A 21753-nucleotide genomic window follows, 5' to 3' on the forward strand; every position below is an offset into this window, starting at 1 on the left:
GTTTGTCTCCGCAAAATTATGCATTTTCATTGAAAACAGAATATGTTAAGTCCTGCATGTTATTATAAAGAAGCTTATTGAGGCTTTTATTGACCTCTTCGACATACTGTTTAGATTATTGGGGCAGTTTTTAGTCTCACATGGCTTCATTTGAGTTATCTACAGACGCAGCTGTGAGAGCTGTAAAAATAACAACAATGAGTAAAGAGTAATTGCCTCCCTGCTGTTACTGATGCATCTCCTTCCACCACCAGGACTGAAGTCTCCCAAAAAATGACTGAATGCAACATCTAATGTTTTCATACAATGGTTGAAAAGGCAAAAAATATATGTTTTTGAAAATGATTTTGAAAAAAAAAAAAATAGTAGTTAAGTCTAAAGTATGCATTCCTAAATCAAACTATGTCCTTACATCTTGCCACTGATAAAATACGCAAAAAAATTAAAGTTGGTGAGAGGAGAAGTTGGTGAGAGGAGAAGTTGGTGAGAGGAGAAGTTGGTGCCTCTCTGTCTGGCGTATTTGAAAATTCCTGTACAATAACAATGTCAAGGTTTGGTTGAAGATTAGAAAAAAATGAATGTGTGTCACAGATGGTGGTGGGGGTTCGCTCTTAAACGTAACCACTGCACTGTTGTGTTTGTGTGGACAATTTGCACTTTTTAAAAATAATTTTGGTACTAAAAATACAATATGAAGATTGAGATGATGTGGTTTGACCGGAGTCTTCACAAGTCAGATTGGTGGAGGGACATACACCGCTCAGAACTTAGCAGGCGAATCACAGAAAAGTCGTCTTCAGGCAGTTGTCAGCACGTTCATGTGTTTTGGGCCGTAGCTTTGACAAGAGGACTGATGGGATGTATCGGTAGCCTGCTCTTGCGATCTTTTCAAGGATTCCCAACCTAAGCTTTAAAGTGGATATCTTACACAATTTATTTGTTATGATTTTCCTGACTTTCACTTAATTTGGTTGGTGCATTATTGCTTTCAGGCTCAGCAGGATTAAATCAAACCTCAAACATCAGCTATAACTTTCATGGTTCAGATGGAAATCATTCCTCGTCATTGTAGTGTTGGCTTTTACATTTGTTTCCCCTTTATCTCCTTCGCCCACAGAGCCAGTCTCCAATGTGACCATAACAACCAGCAGCCCAGACTTGGTAGAGTTCAACAGCTCCTTCCGTCTGTCCTGCTCCTCCTCTGGATCCTCGCTCTCCTTCTATTGGCTGAACGGCAGCTCGGAGGTCACAGCCAGTGACAGAGTTCAGCTCACTGGTGGGGGCTCCAATCTCACTATTTCCAATGTGACCCGTTACGACCAGGGAATGTTCAGGTGTCATGTGGTCAATCCTGTCAGTAACGGCACCAGTGATCCAGTGCACCTCTCCGTCAGCTGTGAGTGAATAACCCGCACCTCACTACCAGTCAGGGTGTGTGCCCTACGCCTTTTCATTTCTCTTGCAACTAACGTTACATCTTGTTGATTTTCTTCTCTGCTGTTGTTCTACTTTCAGTTGGCCCAGAAAATACAAGTTTAAATCTGTCTCCAACTGAACATTATTATGAGGACGGCTCGAACGTCAGCCTGACGTGCTCAGCTGTCTCCAGACCTCCTGCTCACTTCCAGTGGATTGGAGACAAACTGTCTGGTTCTGGACCCAAGCTCACACTGCTCAACATTAATATGAACCAGACTGGGAACTACAGCTGTCAGGCCTTTAACAACATAACTATGAGAAATCAAACATCTCAGCCTGCATTCATCTCTGTACTAAGTAAGTTTGAGTCAAAGTTTTTCTGGGGTTGTTTCAGGGCTAAAACAGGAATCTGTTTCCTGCAAAAAAACTGAGCTTGTTTCCACTTCCTTCAGTTGGTCCAAAAACACCTGACTAATTGCAAAACACGTTACGTTTTAAATGTGGCAACTGTTTGAGAAACCTGTGGTTTTAATGAAGAACTTTATTATGTCTCCATCGACAGCCAGTCGTCCGCCCTCTTCCTCTCAACACAATGTCTCAAGAACACCTCAACGGAATTTCTTCAAATTTGGCAGCAACCTTCACTCAGATTTAAGGAAGAACAAATTCGAATCAAAGTCAAAGGTCAATGATCGAGGTCACTGTTCATTGACTGACCTCACAAAACCCTTCTTTTTAGCCTTGTGAGTGCGTTATCTCAAGAGTGTCTTGACAGAATCGTGTGAAATTTTGCACAAGTGATGCGATTTGGGTTGACAGAGGTCAAAGGTCACAGTGGCCTCACAAAACATCGTTTTGGCCTCTTTAACATGATATCTCAAGTTTGCTTTGAGGGAATTTATTTCAATTTTGAAAAGTTGTTGCTTGGACTCAGCGATTAACTGATCAAAGTTCAAAGGTTACGGTGACCTCATATGAGTCTAAAAATAATGTATGTGGCCTGAAACAGTGCTGGTTGGCTGTAGTAAAAAACCACACGGCAGTAATTCCAAAGTCTTCTCCATTTTTTTGTGACACTATCTTCTGACCTTGTAGTAAAGTCAGGGTTGTGTGATAAGTATAGGTAGTTTAAAACTGTCAATGTAAGAATAGCAGATAGACAATCAGCAGTTTACCTCTTCACAAGTTCCTTTATATTTACACACTCAGTCAACTCTCAGTTGCATTTGTTCCTGTTTTCATATTCATCTCACAAAATCCTTTATCTTGTCTCCAACAGAGAGAATATCAGGTGCTTCTGTCAAATCCACAACAAACCAGGCAGTTGAGGGAAACTCTGTGAACCTAACCTGTGAGGCCGCTGGCCCAGTCTTCAGCAGACAGTGGATGAAGGACGGCTCATATCTGATCCCGACCGACAACATGACACTTAACAGCGAGGGGAGCGTGTTGTCTTTTCAGCCACTGAAGAAAACACACAGCGGAGAATATTCCTGCAGAATCATGAACCCCATCAACAGTGTGGAGGCTGATTACACCCTGGTTGTGAACTGTAAGTATCACGTTTGTGCACATTTTCCCATTGTTTGTGCGGCTGTGATGAAACTACAAATCTCTGTGTGTCTTTCAGATGGACCCGAAAGTCTCCAAATCACTGGTCCACGTGAGATAAATGTGAAACACACCTTAACATTAACCTGCTCCGCTGACTCCACACCATCGGCTACTTACACCTGGTTACTGAACACGAAAGAGATACTCAGCAACTCTGCCGTGTTCACTAAAGACGTCACTGAGTTTTCTGACAGTGGATCCTACACCTGCACAGCCACGAATTATGTAACAAGGAGAACCGCAGCGCATGTATTGTTCGTGACAGGTAACGAGATGTGAATATACAAATGACAACTGGCTCACATTATTATACCTAATTATATCAACTAATAATTAATTAATTCTTAGCTTAAGCAACATGGTGCATCAACCATTCTGCCGGATATTCTCCAGCCATATGAGATATGAAGGCCTCAGTTCTGATCTGGTTAAATGGTGAAATAACATAAAGTTTGACAGTTTTAAATCATGTTCGAATGACTTCTCTTTTTAATTTAGTCAAACAACCTCCAAGTTGTTCCTCTGGTTGCATTGCTGGAATAATATTCGCTTGCTGTCTCGTCGTTGGACTTTGTGCCGGTGGATGGTATTTTGTTTCTCAAAGAAAGTAAGTGAATGACAGCTTTGAAATAAGTGGTGTATTTGTGTCTTGGCCAAGTCATGACAAACAATGCTGGAAAGGTGTAAAGTTTAACGTCAAATTTTCACCTACAAAACATGTTTTTTTTAACTTTAAATGATTAAGTTAAGATACTATATTTCTCTTTATTACTTTAATCAAGCACTAAAATTTGTTTTGCTAATGTCATGCTTCATTTTTGCAGCTCAGATAATGCATGACTGTATATAATAATGACTCATTCTCCCTCTAAACAGAAAACGGCTAGAAGAGCCCTTTCATAGAGACAACAGAACAGGTGAGTTAATAACAAGTTTGTGTTGTACTTGTGTATTTATGCATTATTTATTATGTATTCCCTTGATTGATTTCCTCTAATCACTGTTTCTTCCCCAGGTTCTACAGGAGGTGGAAGCCAGAACAGCGTGGCAACGTCAAGTAATCAGGTAAAAGATCATCAGTGGGTTCACTTACACTCAAGTAGCTCAGAAGTGTCAGTTCACCTTTAAAATGTCAAGCCGTCTTTGAATATGTCAATATTCCAATAAACGTGAATTAAAGGGGGAAAAAAACTACATACAGGTTTATAATTAAAGTAGCTGACTTTACCCCAATGGGATTCAGTCCATGTTATGTCTCTGTTGTGTTTTAGAGGCATAAAATGGCAAAAGCTACAATTCTGCATCTCACAAAATCCTTAATTAATTATTACTATATTAACTGTAATCATATTATTAAACAATGTGCATTAAGTTGCATGACATTCTAAAATTAGACAGCAGGGCCTTTATTTGAGATTTTTTTTACAATTAGCTTTTATATATTAGTCTCGCTTTGGTTAATTGGAGACTCTACATTGTCAGTAGGTGTGAGTGTGAATGGTTGTTTGTGTCTGTATACTGTCCCTGCGATACGCTCTCACCCTATGTCAGCTGACAAACCAACTTTACACCAGGAAGCGGATATTCAATTCACGCTTTACTCAAAACAACTGCAGAACATATTTTCTATTCGGACACTTTATCGTCTATTGCAGGATGTGACCTACGCAGACCTCAATTTCTTACAGAACAAAGATGGTGGGACAGTGCATCTGGAGTTAGAGAAAAACTCCTCCGAATATGCTGAGGTCAAAGGGAACAACAGGCTTCCTGCAGAATCCTCCACTGACGCCCATGTGGAGCAAATGAAGGATGCTGCTCCTCAGTCTGGTGCAAACTGTGCACAGACTGATGCTCTGGACCCAGGGACCTGATCCCAGTGGATACGGTTGAACAGGCCAGAGGCAGCTAAAGCGTCAGCAGACTAACACACACTTCCCTGTCCGTTTTTTTGCATAGACTCTAGCAGTTTTCCAATAGTTTTGTTTATTGCTTTATCTGTGCTCTGTCAATGCAAATTTTAGTTGAATTGGTGTAAACATATAACAGATTCTTGCTTTGCATAATGTTGACACTGCTATGCCTTAATCTTTGACATGTACACTGTGATCCCAGTTTGCAGCTTGGTTATGAATGAATCATTAACATCTTAAAAATGCTTCGTTGTGCTTGTCTGAAAAACAGCAAACCAAACATATAAATACAGTTTATAATAAAAAATTCACACTAGTAGCATACGGAATAAGCAACAACGAGGGAATTCTCCAAAGTTTCACTTGAATGTAAAGAAAAACAAGAGTTTATAGTCAACATTGTAATAATCTCCAAGAGGTTGTTTTTCATACATGTGCAATAAATGCCATAATTCTCAGGTATGGAAAAGCTGTGGCCTTAATCAGCACAAGTTTGCCATAAATGTCAGTAAAGTTTGTTGTTAAATAGATGATCAGGTGTTTTCTCTATGGGGAAAGAAGAAACAGGAAACTAATTTGAATAGAGGGAGTAGAAAAGAGAAGCTACTTTACACGGCACAATTCTAACACCATATATGGTTTCATATGAGATAAAAAAGAATTCAGTTTCCCAACACAGCAGAACATGATGCTTCTTAGGGGAAGTTCAGTTTGTAGATATCAGGTGTCAGATGTGATAAGGTCAGTATTGTCCCCTGACAGTATGTTGCTGTGTAGATGTCCGGGAAGATTTAAATATACATGTAATATACATGTATAGATGACTAAATGGGTGTCTGAACTGAAGTCTTAAAAAAAAAATGTGTAATTGCGTTTGTATTATAATAATAATATGCCCTGAGCCATTTAGAAGCAGGAGGTCATTGATTCCACTTCCTTCAGTTGGTCCAAAAACAACCGACCAATTGCAAAATACATTACGTTTTAAATGTGGCAACTGTTTGAGAAACCTGTGGTTTTAATGAAGAACTAATTATGTCTCCACATCAACAGCCAGTCGTCCGCCCTCTTCCTCTGAACACGATGTCTTAAGAACACCTCAACGGAATTTCTTCAAATTTGGCAGCAACCTTCACTCAGATTCAAGGAAGAACAAATTAAAATCAAAGTCAAAGGTCAATGATCGAGGTCACTGTTCATTGACTGACCTCACAAAACCCTTCTTTTTAGCCTTGTGAGCGCATTATCGCAAGTGTTTTGACGTGTGAAATTTTGCACAAGTGATTCAATTTCTCATCCGATTATTGTTCCCTGCTTTGTTTTATTGAAATAATTTGATGTTAATAAACTGTAAATATGGATAATGGTCTAATGTTGCACTGTGCAGTTTGTTGAATCACGCTGAAGGCACAATTTCATTTTTGGTTATTTTTTTAATCTCAGTGTAAAACACCGATTTTCAGAACAAATGAGACACAATCTGCACACACACACACACACACACACACACACACACACACACACACACACACACACACACACACACACCACTGTAGTTCCTCATTGCTAAAGATCAAATTCCCTGTGAGTTATTCACATGGTTGATTTTAGATGCATTAAAACTTTTCCCACACCTTAATTATATTTCAACATCATTTATTTACCTGTAACTTCCATGAGCTTCTGTTTGACCTGAATCTGTCACATGGAAGTGAACGTGTGATGAATAATTTGACAGAATGAGGATAGTAATACATTTTCAGATTAATAAACTGCTGTTTTCAGTCACTGATTGCTGAAGATTTGGTTCCATATCAAAGCCTGCAGGTACTCTGGTGTAGTATTCAAACAATTCAAGTCAGATTTACTGTGCATCCTGTTTTATTCTACCACACAGTGTGGGCTGAGTGAAGCTCAACTAATGAGAAACTCCTGTGGGACACTGCCCTCTAGTGTTTCATGCAATGCACTCACCTAAGCCAGAAATACAGCTGCTCATCTTCTCTTGTTTTATCACTGATTTCCTGATTTGTAATAACCCATAATCAATTTTAGAATTTTTTAATTAAAAAAAATAACATTCACTGCAAATTCAAATTTTTTTATATATGTAAGAAAGAAATATTTATATTTGTCCTCATCTTCATCATTGAGAGTGTAACTCAAGAGTGACTGAGATAACTGGTGTTTAAGCAGGTTTACAGTAAATCTGGTTTAAACACACAGTGGAGTCTAACATGAGATGAACAGTTACATGGTTTAAAGGCTGAAATAAATAACCCTTTGTGATCATTGGTTTTCCTGTGGATTTTAAAGTTTAGAGATGTTACGAGAGAGATGTGTTCCTGTTCTGTGTCCCTGTTTTTTCTCTTCTAGCTCCACCCTGATTAAAGCAGTCGTCGATGAGTAGCACCTATTATTTACTCCCATTTTAGTGCAGATTCTACACTGTACATATTTTAACATCTTAACTTTCATTTATTGTCTTTTCTATATTGATTGCTTCATGCTCTAAATCTATCTCCTAATTCATGTTGACATCTTATGTTTTATCAATCACCTGTAAAGCACATTGAATTGCATTTGATTTGTTTGAAAGGTGCTATTGATAGAAGAATATATATATTTTGTGTGTGTTTTTATGACGACATGTTCATGACTGACTCCAGTGTCGCAGCATTCGGCATAAAATGTTTCCATTGTCTCTAATGTTTACATGTTGACTCAGAACAGTCTGACTGGTGTCGCCTCCTAACAGACTGGATGTATACATTCCTTGAGGTTGACCAATGACATTAATGGTTACTGATTCACCTCCATACTGAATAGGGGCTTTCATGAAGTCAGTCTCTATCTAGAAAATGAATTGCGTGAAGCCTGACTCACGTACACTGATTTGTTTCTAAAGCTCCTGTCGTCTATGACACATCGACCTCTCTCTCTCTTCTGAGACTGAACAAAGAGGAACGTACAGAGCAAACAGACGAGGGAGACAGAGGCTTTTGCAGCTGCCTGGTGTGATACCACAATATAATGTGTCATTTTTTGAGTTACACACCAGAGTTGAACATCTGGGCTTTATTCAATTCACCCAACACAAAGTATGTGAAGCAAATCTGCTGTTTTTGTTGTAAACTAAAAATGTATGGTGGTGATACAGAGGATACATGTTGTTTGATGTCCAGAGGGAGGCGCTGTGATCTCAGATACAACAGAGGGGAATAAAATGAATGATCTGAATGAGATATGTTTGTGTGTAATCAAGACAAAAGCTATCAGAATTATGAAAGGTTTTAAAGCAACACTACTTCTTTTCCACCTTAGCAGCTTCAGAATGAGTTTGATGGTTCAGTAACATGGAATATGGAGAATGTCTCATCTTTCATTCTCACTCCTCACCCTGAGCGTCTGTTCTTCAAGGTACCATCTCCTGTGAGAAGTGTGGAACTGACTGATAGTCACAGATTCAATTGTCAGAATCAGGTCCAAAAAAAGAGTAATTCCGAACTATAAAGCTGTTGAAAAGACTTAGAAGTAATTAAAAACCAAAGTTTATTTCCAATATTCAGCCAGGAAGCTTTGAGAATAAGTTTGTTTGTTGCAGCGTGGATAGGCCCAACAGAATGAATCCCTACGTGCAGCTGCAGATGGCGCTGTTACTCAGTGAAAGTTACGTAATGTTGAGCACATTGATGGATAATGACATGGCTTTTAAAGAGGGAGATGGCGAGAGGCTGGGTGCTCCCAGGACCAGTCGCCAGAGTATCACAGGGCTGAAAACAGAGACAAACAACCATTTGTATAAATGTAGGTTTTTGAAATATTCATATTACATAATACAACAATATAATCAAATTATTGTGTAGTTATATAAATTAGGATACCCAGTAATGTTTAAAGTAAAAGAAAATAGCCTCTCTTTTACCGGCGTCAACATTAAAGTGATGTTAGTCCAGTAATATATGATATTATTCTGAAGTACTTTGTTTCATGCAACATCTATTTTAAGTAAGTATTTATTAAGTATTATAATAAGTACTACTACATGTACAATGAATTTTGATAGCAAACCAGTCAGTTTAATATTTAGAATATTTAGCCTGTAATGCTCACACTTCCTGTTCTCTATAGTACACTGCAAATGCTCCACAAATAACAATATCAGTCTCACCTATTGTGTGTAACACAGGCGCACTCAGATACTGAACTTTGCACCACCGCAGTTCAAATAATGACACAGGTGTTTACTGAGCGCTATTGTGGAGGGTAGAACCGCAAAGGAATAAAAAAAACTCTCCCACAGCCCCCACTCCTCAGTCGTGCCCCACATACCCTCTGTCATAATTTGTCATTTCATCGATTGGGCGTAAAACTTCACCCAGGATGGTAAACGTGAAACATAATGCACCTTTTGTAAGTTTGACAAGAGTGGACACCCAATAAACAGAAACACCTGCAGATAAGGAATTGATTTGCCACTGCAGGTATTTATGGGCAGGGGGCTGGACGTATAATGGACGTGTATAATAGAGCAGAAATAGTGAGGATATTCTCAGACCCTCAAAATGGAGATGAAACGAGAAGGAGCCCTGGCTATTATATTGCTGGGTTTAATACAATGTAAGCCGTGTTACAGCTGGTGGATTTGCGAGGATAATCTAACAAGTGGTGGCTGCAAATCTAAGAAGTTGTTTGTGTGATTTGTTTTATAGTAACTAACGAACATCGCTCTCCTCCTCAGGTTTTCTGGCCTCTGCTGCTGTGGAGATCCAGGCCTCCACCAACCCTGCGGTGGTCGGGGCCACGCTGACACTGTCTCTGTCTCCTCCACCATCCATGAAGAGAGGGACCTGGACAGTGGGAGGCTCCCTCATCCTCAACTGGGTGGGGGCCCAGGAGGCGGTGGTCCCCGGTTACAGCGGCAGGGCCACAGTCAACGTCCTCACTGGAGCTCTGACTCTGAGCTCCGTCAGGGTGGCTGACTCAGGGGTCTACGTGGTGCAGAGCACTGACCCCCAGCTTCAGGCCAACGCTTCCATCTCTGTTTATGGTGAGACAACACACCGATGGTTGATATTCATGGGTCAGAGTATCCGATTTTACTGGTTGAGCCACGAGAAACGCTCCAGCTGCTCCGAAAACATTGAATTTATACAAAGAAGTGAAATATGGATTTGATTTTTGAAGTGTTTCAAAACAGAAACAGTCACATCACCATTTTGTCTGCATAATTGAAGTTCCTGGAAAATATTGAGTCCATGTTGAATCCAATCAACAAGGTTTAGTAAAAAATTAATACCTGTAACAAATGCATAGACAGATATTTCATCATTTTTCTCACTATCTTATTTATTCTATTTTTCTTAAGGACATTTGAGCAGGTGAACACCTTTTGTCACAAAAATCTGACCCATTATTCAAAAGTTATTTCCTTCATTTGGCTCAGATCTCTAAAATGAGGCTTTGTTGTGGCCATTGCTGAGTAAATAAAGTCCATGTGGGTGTATGGGCGTATAATGCTTAACCGGAATAAATCAGTCCTCCACATTCCCCCCATCCAACCTAAAGTCAACAAGGAAATCAGCTTAAGAGGCAGAACAGAAATTATAATAAAAATAGTGACATGGACAGAGGCAGTGAAGCAGGACAAGCATAAATCTCATGAAAACAGCAGAAAACCATATTTAAAAGAATTACACAAAAAAAATAACGGGAACAAAGGAAGCATGAAAAGGTAGAGTTTCACTTTCACAGAGTATTTTGCAATTTGTTTGCATTGAACAAGTGCAGTTAAACATTTAGAGGGGGAGGAGAGAAAATGCTGACGACTTGTTTACCGTGCCCTCGTTACTGAAACCGGTTCCCAAAGATTCCAAAACAACGTTCAGGAAGTTCCTGCTTCATCACAGTTGGAATGACTTCACGCAGCCCAGTACTGACTGTGACCGCCTGCATGTGTTTAGGCTTGGCTGCCCTTTTGCTCACATGACGGTGTCATCTGCTTTGTCTCTGTCTGTGTCCGTCAACACTCGCCTCTATCCTGTGAGCTTGTGTTCCTTCATTTTCACAGAAACTGTTTCTGCTCCGTCAGTAGCCCACAACACAGCCCTGTTTATCCATGCAAAATTAAAAAAACATAAATGGTTGATGGTTACATAGTTTAATAAAATCAAATTAAAGGTTAATAAAAGGTTTTTGTGGCATCGTGGTTATGTGACTAGTGCATAAATGATTGTAACAGTTTTATAGCTCTGTGATAATTCTTGATAAGAGCATATTTTGTCTGCTAGTATGATGCTAAAAACATTCATTATAGGAGGTGCAGAGAAAAAAATCTTTATTATAAGTTATAATCTTTTATCATGATGTCTTACTTTTTTACATGATGACTTTTTGTCAGGGTTTTCTCACTTTTAATTAAACCTTATTAAAAATACATTTATTAATTTATAATTAAGTTGTATCAAATCATCTTAAAGTGGACATAACTGAGTAAGACTGACAAACACTAAATGTTTTCATACTATATCACTTCACTAACAAAGTCACGATGCCTGTAACGTTCAGGGTTTTGTTTTATTTGCGTGACTTAACTTCATAGATAGTGATGGTGTTATATAGATAAGATGTATCGTTGAGATGTCTTCAAAAAGTAAACAAATACATCTAAAATAATAATATATTGTTAAATATTATTACATAAATAAAGCACATTATATTATCTATACGAAAACAAGTCTAATCTCAGAGTAATGTTGGTAAAACACCATTTTCAACTATAGGATCAACAATAAATGTAAAATTTAATTTTCAGACAATTTCACCCAAAATACTTGTTGTGCCAGTTGTGCTGTATTAGATTGTACAGAGTAGTTGTTAACGTTAACATACAGGGTTTTGGTTGTTGTTGTCTTGTTTTTGTATGGATCATCCATAATGGATGTCTACGTCATCATGTCTTCCACAGAACCCATTTCCAATGTAACGCTGAAGGCAAATCAAACCGACTTCATTGAGTTCAACACTTCAGCAGTCGCTTCGTGCTCTGTCTCCTCTGGATCCTCCCTCTCCTTCCTCTGGATGAACGGCAGCTCCGAGGTCACGGCCAGCGACAGAGTTCAGCTCACCGATGGATACTCCTCTCTCACTGTCGTCAACGTGAGCCGCTATGACCCCGGACCATTCAGGTGTCGTGTGTCCAATCCTGTCAGTAACGGCACCAGTGATCCATTAAGTTTTACCATCATCTGTGAGTAGGATGATCATAATCATAATCATGATGGTAATGATTAACACATGTAATCATACAGCTGAGCTCTAATGTGCTCTCTGCCTCTCTCCGTCAGACGGCCCAGACAACATGGCTCTCACAGTGAATGGATCCTTTTCAGTTGGATCCAATCTGACCATGCGCTGCTCCGCTCAGTCCAACCCTCCAGCTCAGCTCCACTGGGCTTTCCGAGGAGATTCTTTGAACAGGACCGGTCCACTGTTGGAGCTGTACGGCGTCACTGAGGATCAAAGTGGTCCCTATTCCTGTGTGGCCTTTAACAATCACACCAACATGAACAGCAGCATCAGCTCACACGTCATAATAACAAGTGAGTTGGTTGGTATAGCGACATCAGCTTTCATGTGTTTTCTTCTTCTTCTATCCTTCTTCAAATGTGCACCAGCGAAACAGTTGCTGGAAATCCTGTGATGCTGTTGCAGAAAAGTAAACCAAACATTGAAAAGACCTTTCAGCCTTGATGCCTCCAGTTTGACACTAAACACAGAGATCACAAAGTCTATCTGTTGTTTTCCATCGAAAAGCTTCGTGCAGCGTGATCTTTAAATGCTAGAACTAAAGGTGAGCTCATTAGTGTTCAGGAATAATTCTAGATTCTCACTTAAAGTTAAAAGACATGTCAAAAACAAGATCTGGAAAATGTTAAAGGCGAGACTTAGCTGTTTTCAGATGATACTTGACATGCGCTTTTTTTAGATTCACAGATATTTTTTGAATATGTCCTATGGTTTAACTGCATGGTCTCAGGCCCTCTGTTCAACCTAATGTTTTCATAAAACCCCTTTTAGGGATGTTTGTCTGTGTGGATTGTATCAGTACCTAAACATTAAACCATGAATAAATACATATTTCTTAGTTTGTTCCCAGCTTCACTCTTCCTTTGGTTTGTCTCTACAGAGTCGGGATCTAAACAACAGGCCGTCAATGTGTGGCTCCTCTCTCTGCTGTTATCGGTGGGATTCCTCTTCTCGGTGTGTGTGTGTGTGTGAGTGGGTGAGTGCACAGACAGGTTAATTGAGGATAACCTGTGTCCTCTCTTGGGGTCAGTGGTAAAGGTTAAAAGTTTGAGCTTGCCTGATTGAAGTGTCACAAATTCTATTAATACAGCATTGTAAGTTAATGTAATATTCATCACATCATTTCCCCTCCATGTTGTATTGTTCACAACGCCCTGTGGTTGATAACATAAATGTGATTAAAATGCCACTGCATTAATTCTTTGTACAGTCTTTGAGTGTTGTACCTTCAGGTCTCTGTTGGTCGTGTAGTGCTGAGCACTCATGACATCATCGACTGCTTTCATTATTTGAATAAGATAAGTTTCAGAAGAAGGCTGAGATAAATCTTATTGATGTAGCAACAGCAGATTCCTACGCCTTTAACCACAAGGAAATGTTCATTTCTGTGACCAAGCTCAGAAGAATTTGAATATTCTTAAGGGCTATTTGGAATATTTCAAAGTTTTGTGTTCCTCTTATGGAAAAACCTTCTTATCTTGTTTGTTCACAAACAAAACAACTAATATTTATCCTATTTGGTTACAATAAACAGAGAGAGACAACATGAAAGGTCCTGTAAAAGGACAGGCAGTCCTCTGTCCCCTATTAAAACTTGTCAGTGTAATCATAATGAAATAGCTCATCACCAAATCACCCATAACAGCAAGATCAGATAGAAAGATCAAATTGACTGATAAGAAGGTGAAGGCTATTCTACTTTTATTTTTTTCAAATATTCCAAGGTTTATTCCTAAAAGATGTTGTGTAAGCGCTTGTTCACAATGCATCAGAGAACACTGCTCGGCACCATTTGTTAAAGAGTATGTGATTCCACAGTATGAGGGCTTTGATGCTCTTATTCTTCCAAGTCATGCAGTACACTTACAAAATATCCCCATGACGCATCAGTCTGGTCAGATAAAAGTTGCCAAACGACAGAGGTTTACAGTAAATGGACACTCCTCGGTGTGTACCAGTAAAACCTCAGAGTGGACAGGGCAAAACAAGGTGTGGCCAGGGTGTGTGTGTGGTGTGTGTGGTTGGTGTTTGTGTGTGCGTGTGTGAGGGGTGGCCCTGTGATGGTACACTGGGGGTAAGCATTTGCACAAGGTGAACAGAAAACTAGAGCGATGCAGAGCAAATATTTGCAGATCACAAGGCGACTGTGACCAAACAATATCGCCAGATTTGAATTCATCACAGACGGTGTCAAGGCCTGAAGAGAAACTGAGGAGAATGGAGTCTTCGGTGGTGTTTCTCCTAATCCTGGCCACGATAACCTTTACAACAGGTAAGACTGAATTATAGCTTCTAAACTTCAACTCATTTTACATATTATATTTCATTGATCATCATTTCAGACATTGAAAGGGTCTTTTTAAATGTACCACTTCAGTTTATTTTTGTGTTTTTATAAGTTATTATGCTAATAATTGTGTGCAGATGATAACCACAGATCAGGGTGACTGAATACATTGTCTGTCGCTTGCTTTCTGATTCTAGATCGCGGGTCCTGCCAGACAATACATGCCTCTAAGAACCCTGTAGCTGTGGGCAGCAATGTGACACTGTACAGCCAGACAAATGTCACTCAAGGGGTATGGATGTTCGAAAACAACATCATTGTGATGATTTTTGCGGGAAATCCTGTCATAAGTGATTCTTGGCGTGATAGAGTTACATATAACTCAACCACTTCATCGTTGGCCATAAGGTCACTGCAGCTGGAAGACTCTGGAGTGTACACGTTACAGGCAGTGAATGTGTTTCATGCCGAGTTAATACTGTCCGTGCGAGGTAAGGAGCATTTTATCACTGATCATGTTTACTCACTCCCTCGAATACTAACTCATATCCTAGAAATGTGGATTAAGGTTCAAGTTCTAGACTGTATATGAAAAAAAACGATGCATTTCAACTTTCTCCTGTTGATCAAAACTGAAGACAAAATATCCTGCCTGAATCTACGCAGTAGATAGTGGTGTTGAGCCGCGGTGTCAAGGTCCCACTTGACCAATCAGGAGTCTTCACCCCATTTTAACATGTCCAAAACCAAACTTTCCAGAAAAATTAACACTTGAACAAACAACAAGGTGATTAACAAAAGAAAAGCCTTCAATGACAGACACAATCTTTGTGAAAAATTTTGACTTTTTTATTTGGCCCATGTCCTATCTGCTAACATGGGGGACACAGGGTTTATAGCTTATAGAGCAGCCAGCCACCAGGGGGCAATACCGATGTTTTGGCTTCACTTTTGGGGGGGGCTGTCATGCCATTTATCATATACAGAATCTATGGTAACAAGTTGGCCTCAAGTTGGTCTCGTGTTTGGTCCGGATCTCTGCCTCAGTCCACAGTCCGGACAAACGGATCAAAATCTGTTCCGACCAAGAGAGGGGGTCTCGGTCTGGACCAACCTGAACATGGTTGGCTCTTTTGCAGTGTGAAAACACAATTGCAGAAAGTTGAGACAGCATTAACAATAAAGGAATAAAAAGAAGCAGAAGGCTTACTGTTGTCTCCAATAACCGAGTTGCCCAGGCTCGCAGGTTTGCTTGCAGCCTTTGCCTCTGACTATATTGTCTGAAATTATATAATATTTGAACAATGAGAACATCCAGTGCCACTGGATTAAATGTATATTTAATCAAAAGGGTTACAATTCAGTATAACCTCAGCATTTCCATGTCCAGCATGTTTGTGTTATCTCTCTCTACAGTGCCAATTTCAAATGTGACCCTGACGGCAAAAGCAACCAATCTGGTGGCGATCAATGACACGGCCGTCCTCATGTGCTCTGTGTCCAACGGCACGTCCCTGTCTTATGTTTGGCTGATCAACAAGACTGTGGTCAGTGGTGCGAATGTACAGCTCAGTAATGGAAACGCCACCCTGACCATAGACCCCGTGACCCGCCATGACAACGGGGAATTCAAGTGCAAGGTTTCAAATGGTATCAGCATTGCAACCAGTCCCCCTGTGTTCCTGAACATCAGCTGTGAGTTTTTACGAAAGTCAAATAAAATATTAGACAATAGGTCAAATATGATATTGATAAATGAGTCAACTCCTTACATTAACTCTGAAAACAATTCCCCTCTCGTCGTGTCTTCAGATGGCCCAAGTAACACAACGATGAGTATCCTGCCCACGGAGTCGGACCACATTTACAGAACAGGATCTAATCTCACATTGTCGTGCTCGACGTTATCCAGTCCTACAGCGACGATTGAGTGGATGGCTAAAGGGCGGGCTCTGAACAACCATGGCCCGTGGATTAACCTCAACAACGTTACAGAGAGCGACTCTGGATATTACAAATGTGTATTTCACAACCCTGTCACATCCAGGTTCAGCAGTGCAAGTACAATGATCCAGATTTTGGGTAAGATTCAGTTTGTTGTACGTTGGAGGATTGTTGGTTGTTTGTCTGACTTTGATTCTGATTACTTCAAAGAAATTGCTCAAGGTTTAGTTTTTTTTTTAACTACAAATTTGGATTGGAGAGTTGTTAGGGCTATTTTATTTTCAATATGGAGCATGCAGGTGGTTAGCCTAGCCTTGCATTCGGACTGAAAGAATTTGGCGAGAGCTTTTTCTGTAGAAAATAAAATGAGCCGACCAGCAACTCTAAAGCTCAGGGAAAAAATAGGGAAATCTTTAAAGAAATATTAGTTTCAACCAAATATATTTATAATTTTCTTTTCCCATGAAGGCATTTCTTCTACATTGCTCCAAAACAGTAGTTGTGCTGTACTGCCACTAGTGAGTGCTTTTATTTAGAGCAGCAAAGAAGAAGTGATTTCGAGTAGTGTAGTACAACTGGTCACAACATATTAGGCCTGCATACGTTGTTATTTTTTTTAAATACACTGGTATCGGATCCATTCTCAGTATTAGCCGATAAGTCCAGGTATCGGAATCGACAGCACGAGGGGGGAAAATGGTATTGGAACATTTTCACTTGTTATTAAATATAATGTGTTCATTAGAGAACGTAAGTGGAGCTGGTTGGTAGAATTTGTGAGACAGGTTAGCTGTCCTCCTGTTTTCACTCTATATGATAAGCTAAACTCACTGTTGCGGCTGCCTCCTTATATGTAGTAGACGGATATGAGAGAGGTGGCGGTCTCTGCAACACAGGAAATAAGTATAACCCCCAACTGTGAAACTGTTCCCTCAGATTTATGGCAAACTTCATCCATGTGTGGATTCAAATTTCTCTATACCCTTCTCCTCTATTAGATCCACTCGAAGCCGTGGAGGTGAATCGTATCGGCGGACCAGCGATACTTAATGAGCCCTTCACTCTGCATTGTGAGGTGACTGGAACTGTTGACAGTGTCCAGTGGTGGAGGAACTGGCAGATTATTGTTCCTGACAACACAATGATCATTGATACGAAGAACAGGACACTGATTCTAAACCCAATCCAACGTTCAGACAATGGAGATTACAAGTGTCAGGCTTTCAACTCTGTGAGCAACATGACCAGCAGCCCCTACGTGGTCGTAGTGAATTGTGAGTATTTCATTTTCTGTCGTCGTCACTGTCGTAAATCTGGTCACATGTAGTCAATTAATCACAAAATACCTCCTGAGATTGGTGCGAGTGGAAATTCTCTCTCCATGCAAAATTCTGCATCGAATGAATGACATATGTTTTCAATGAAGGTGATTTAAGTTAATATCCATGTGTTCAGATGGGCCGGGGATGCCAACTATCATGGGACCATCCGTGGTGAAGGCAGGACTCAACATCACACTCACCTGCAATGCATCATCAAACCCTCCCGCCCACTACAAATGGTATTTCAATAATTCTCTCAAGGCCGATACAGCTAAGTTTGTAACACCTCGTCTAACTGAGGATTCGAGCGGGATCTACACTTGCATGGCCTACAACAACATCACCGGCCAAAACAAGACCGCACAGAAGATGCTTACTGTTGTTGGTGAGTCTAGTTGGTGGAAAATGTTGTGTTTCTGTATATTTTTCCTACTTACACAGAGGAATGGTGACAGACGATGAGGACTAAATGACTTTTGATTTGTTTCAGACCCAATAACAGACGTCCAAGTAGAAGCACCAATGGATCCTCCCAAAGAAGGTCATTCCTACATGCTAACATGTAATGTGACCGGACCTGCTGATCATGTCTATTGGATGAAAAATGGCTCGGTACTGCATGTAGACAGCGGATATGCTTTCCATATGAATAACAAGACACTCAGCTTCGACTCACTATACCGCAATGATACTGGATATTACAAATGTATAGCTTTGAACGCCGTTGGAAATATGACTAGCCCTCCTCACAAGCTCATCGTCAATTGTGAGTATAACATTAAAAGGATTTATTTTACTGTAGGTGGCACGTTATCATAACTGATGGTTTTAAAAAGTGGATGGCAACATGCTGAGATATTTAAAGGCCTAGAGAACCTACTATTGTCTTTGCTGTTGCAGTCGGACCAGAAACACCTGTCATCTCTGGGCCAAGGTATGCTGAGACGGGAGATGTCGCAACCTTCAATTGTTCCGCCATGTCAGTGCCGTCCAGTCAGTTCAGCTGGTGGTTCAATGGCACCGGATTGTCCAATACGTCAATGTTTACGACCAAGCCTTTGCATTTAAACATGAGCGGAGAATACACCTGCATGGCGTACAATCATGTGACGGGAAAGAACAGCAGCGTTTCCAAGATGCTCACGGTCGTTGGTAAGAACACTCAAGTATGGGGAGGGGTTAGGTGAGCTATCAGGAAATGTGGACATTTCATCTTGTGTGACTCTGTAACGGGTCAAATGTTGGTTTATTTAGAGCTCAAAGAGAGTTTTAAAAGAGACATATTATGCTTTTTCAGTTTTCCCTTTCCTCTAGTGTTTTATATAGGTTGTTTTTGTAACAATAGTCTGGCCGATGGGTCCGCACCATCATGATGTACATTTGCATAGTACACACTTCGCTGCAAATCTAGCGCATCCCCCAACAAAGCCATTTAAAGCGAATGCGGAGGCTGACATTTTCTATAGGCACTGGAAACGGTTGACCAATCACAACAAAGTGGGCCAGCTGGCCAATCAGAGCAGACTAGGCCTCATCAGGAGGGGGGCCTTAAAGAGACAGGATCTTAATCCAGAGACACTGCACAAATGGACAGTATGAGCAATCGAGCATGTAAACCTTTTGAAGTAATAACACAAATTAAAATGATGAACCTGAATATGAGCGTAATATGTCTCCTTTAATTTGATGATGCCTCGCTGTCTTAACTCGCTGTGTGTTGTGTCTACAGAGGCCATACTGTCAGTGAGGATCATAAACAGCACCGTTCCAATTAGCTCTGAAAACTTCACTCTCACCTGTGAAGTTACTGGGCCCTACGACACCATCTACTGGATGAAGAACAACACAATTCTCAATATGAACGCCACTGACTACCACATGGAAAACAACACGCTGCACTTCACCCCAGTGACAACGGACAATGACGGGACATATCAGTGTGTCGCTAAGAATATGGCTGTTCAATTTAAAAGCCCCATGTACACACTACTGGTGAACTGTGAGTATCGTAGGCAAAAGAGGAACTATAGACAAAATGCAAATGTTCAGGCGGGGATGAAAAAGAAATGGAATTAAATAACTCCCTAGTTTTTTTTTATTTGAGGCGCACACAGAAAAACTGCTGAGTCACATATCTGCTGTATGTCCTTGCACAACAGTTGTGTTATTAGAAGTCAAACTATGGGTGACACTTACACATGTGTAAGAAATGTAATATTATCTGTGCCTTCACTGTAATTTTGACCTGAATTAAATGCTGCTCAGAGTAAGGATGTCTTTAGGACAGTAAATGTGCCAAAGTAAGATATTGTAATAAATATAACGAATCATCTCACATCATTCTGACCAACTCTCTGTGTCTCTTTGCAGATGGTCCTCTGAGTATGGACATCAGTGGTCCATTTGTAGGAATGGATCTCCGTGCTTTACTGATGTGCTCCGCTGATTCTCGGCCTGACTGCGACTTCTTCTGGTATCTAAACAACAACTCATCAGCGGTGATAAAGACTGGCCCCACTATCACTTTCGCTGTAACTCCAGCGAATTTTGGGAACTACATATGTGTGGCAAGAAATCCAGTGACCACGATCAGCATGTACAGGTCGGAATTTGTCAATGTGACGGGTGAGTAAGCCTCACATCTCCTCTGCCTCATTATCTCTTCACCCCTGTCTGTCACAAAAACAACTTTATGGATTTCTGTTCAACTTGGTGGAAGGGTGTGGTATATGAATGGGAGGAGCCAATACAATTTTGGTGTGGATCCAGATCAGGGAGCAGATCCAGGAATTTATTTTCCCTTTCTTTAAACATTGTGAAATAAGGTGTTCCCACAGAGTCACTCATGGAAAAATGAGGCACATTTAAGACATTTATCGTCTTAATAACAAATTGAGCAAATGTGTTTTTGTGATATCTGATGTGCTCAGGATCAACTTGCTCTATCTTATGGATAATTAAAAAACGAATACGATCACATCCACCCGAGTCATTTTGTAAACATACATACAACATGCAAGTCACTTCATTCCTCATTATTAACGTCCATCTCTCTCTCTCCCAGGTCGCGCCACAGCCGTCCACTTCTCATCCGGAGGTGGTCTGATGACGATGGGTCTGTTTGCTGTGTTCGTCCCTGTGCTGTTCACCTGAGTCCTCGACACTGACAAATCCATAGCCAGAGTGTGAAGGCCTCTTTCTCCCTCTACAGTCTATTTAACAAACATACTGTAAAATAAAAGGGAACATATTCAATATTCATCATATTCAAGCCGATGTCAAAGATGCAAATTATCTTATTATTGCAATGCTTGCTTTGCGTTTTTATTTTTTAAATGTTAACTGTTATCTTAATTAGCGAGTTAAAATAGTATGGTTAATGTTATGGTTGTGGTGGCTGTTGTTACTTTCCTGGAGCCAGTTTCATTAAAAAGAAATATCTATACACGTACATAGTTTAACAGAGGGGAAAAACTGCAAGTCTCTTCCTCTGCTTTGGTTCTACTTGCAATTATTTTCTGTTGTGTGATAATATTAAACTGTAAGTAAATGTATATTTGATCATACTTTGATTCACTGTACTTATTTATTAATCAATAAAAATCTACGTAATCAGTTTTGTGGAGACAATTTAACTCTGTTTGTTATTGCGTCTGTCAAACTGCAGAAAAAGGCAGCATCTCTCTTCCCTTTCCCAAGTGACCCAGATACACGAGAGCAGCATGGGTTAGTAAAATTAACTCCTCTGGTACTGAGGCTCTCATTACATATAAACTGATGAGATACTAAATACAAACTAAATACTAAGTATGATAAATTGTATTATGTGTGGTAATTGTTGGAGGAGGTGCCAGATGGATGGAGATGGGAGCAAAGCGATACTTGTGGTTTCGGATATTCCTCAGACAGAACCAGTCGTCCAGAAACAGTAGATCTCTTGTGGGCA

The 21753-nt window shown here is 40.2% G+C and overlaps 2 protein-coding genes across 2 annotated transcripts; both read left to right on the forward strand.

Moving 5' to 3' along the window:
• The first annotated feature begins 853 nt into the window (after nt 1-853).
• LOC118113709 (carcinoembryonic antigen-related cell adhesion molecule 8-like) lies at nt 854-12667 on the forward strand. Its single transcript, XM_047340857.1, has 9 exons — nt 854-866; nt 1118-1396; nt 1516-1710; nt 4049-4098; nt 4689-4863; nt 9688-9996; nt 11914-12195; nt 12293-12547; nt 12660-12667. Exons 1-9 carry the CDS (start codon nt 854-856, stop codon nt 12665-12667), a joined length of 1566 nt encoding a protein of 521 aa, XP_047196813.1.
• Nucleotides 12668-14311: 1644 nt separating this feature from the next.
• LOC118113936 (carcinoembryonic antigen-related cell adhesion molecule 5) lies at nt 14312-21442 on the forward strand. Its single transcript, XM_035164071.2, has 11 exons — nt 14312-14526; nt 14739-15032; nt 15958-16236; nt 16354-16623; nt 17484-17759; nt 17941-18192; nt 18298-18573; nt 18708-18959; nt 19537-19806; nt 20178-20432; nt 20872-21442. Exons 1-11 carry the CDS (start codon nt 14472-14474, stop codon nt 20958-20960), a joined length of 2568 nt encoding a protein of 855 aa, XP_035019962.2. The 5' UTR covers nt 14312-14471; the 3' UTR covers nt 20961-21442.
• The last annotated feature ends 311 nt before the right edge of the window (nt 21443-21753 follow it).

Source organism: Hippoglossus stenolepis, chromosome 8 (genome assembly GCF_022539355.2).
Source record: "Hippoglossus stenolepis isolate QCI-W04-F060 chromosome 8, HSTE1.2, whole genome shotgun sequence".
NCBI classification, from domain to species: domain Eukaryota; kingdom Metazoa; phylum Chordata; class Actinopteri; order Pleuronectiformes; family Pleuronectidae; genus Hippoglossus; species Hippoglossus stenolepis.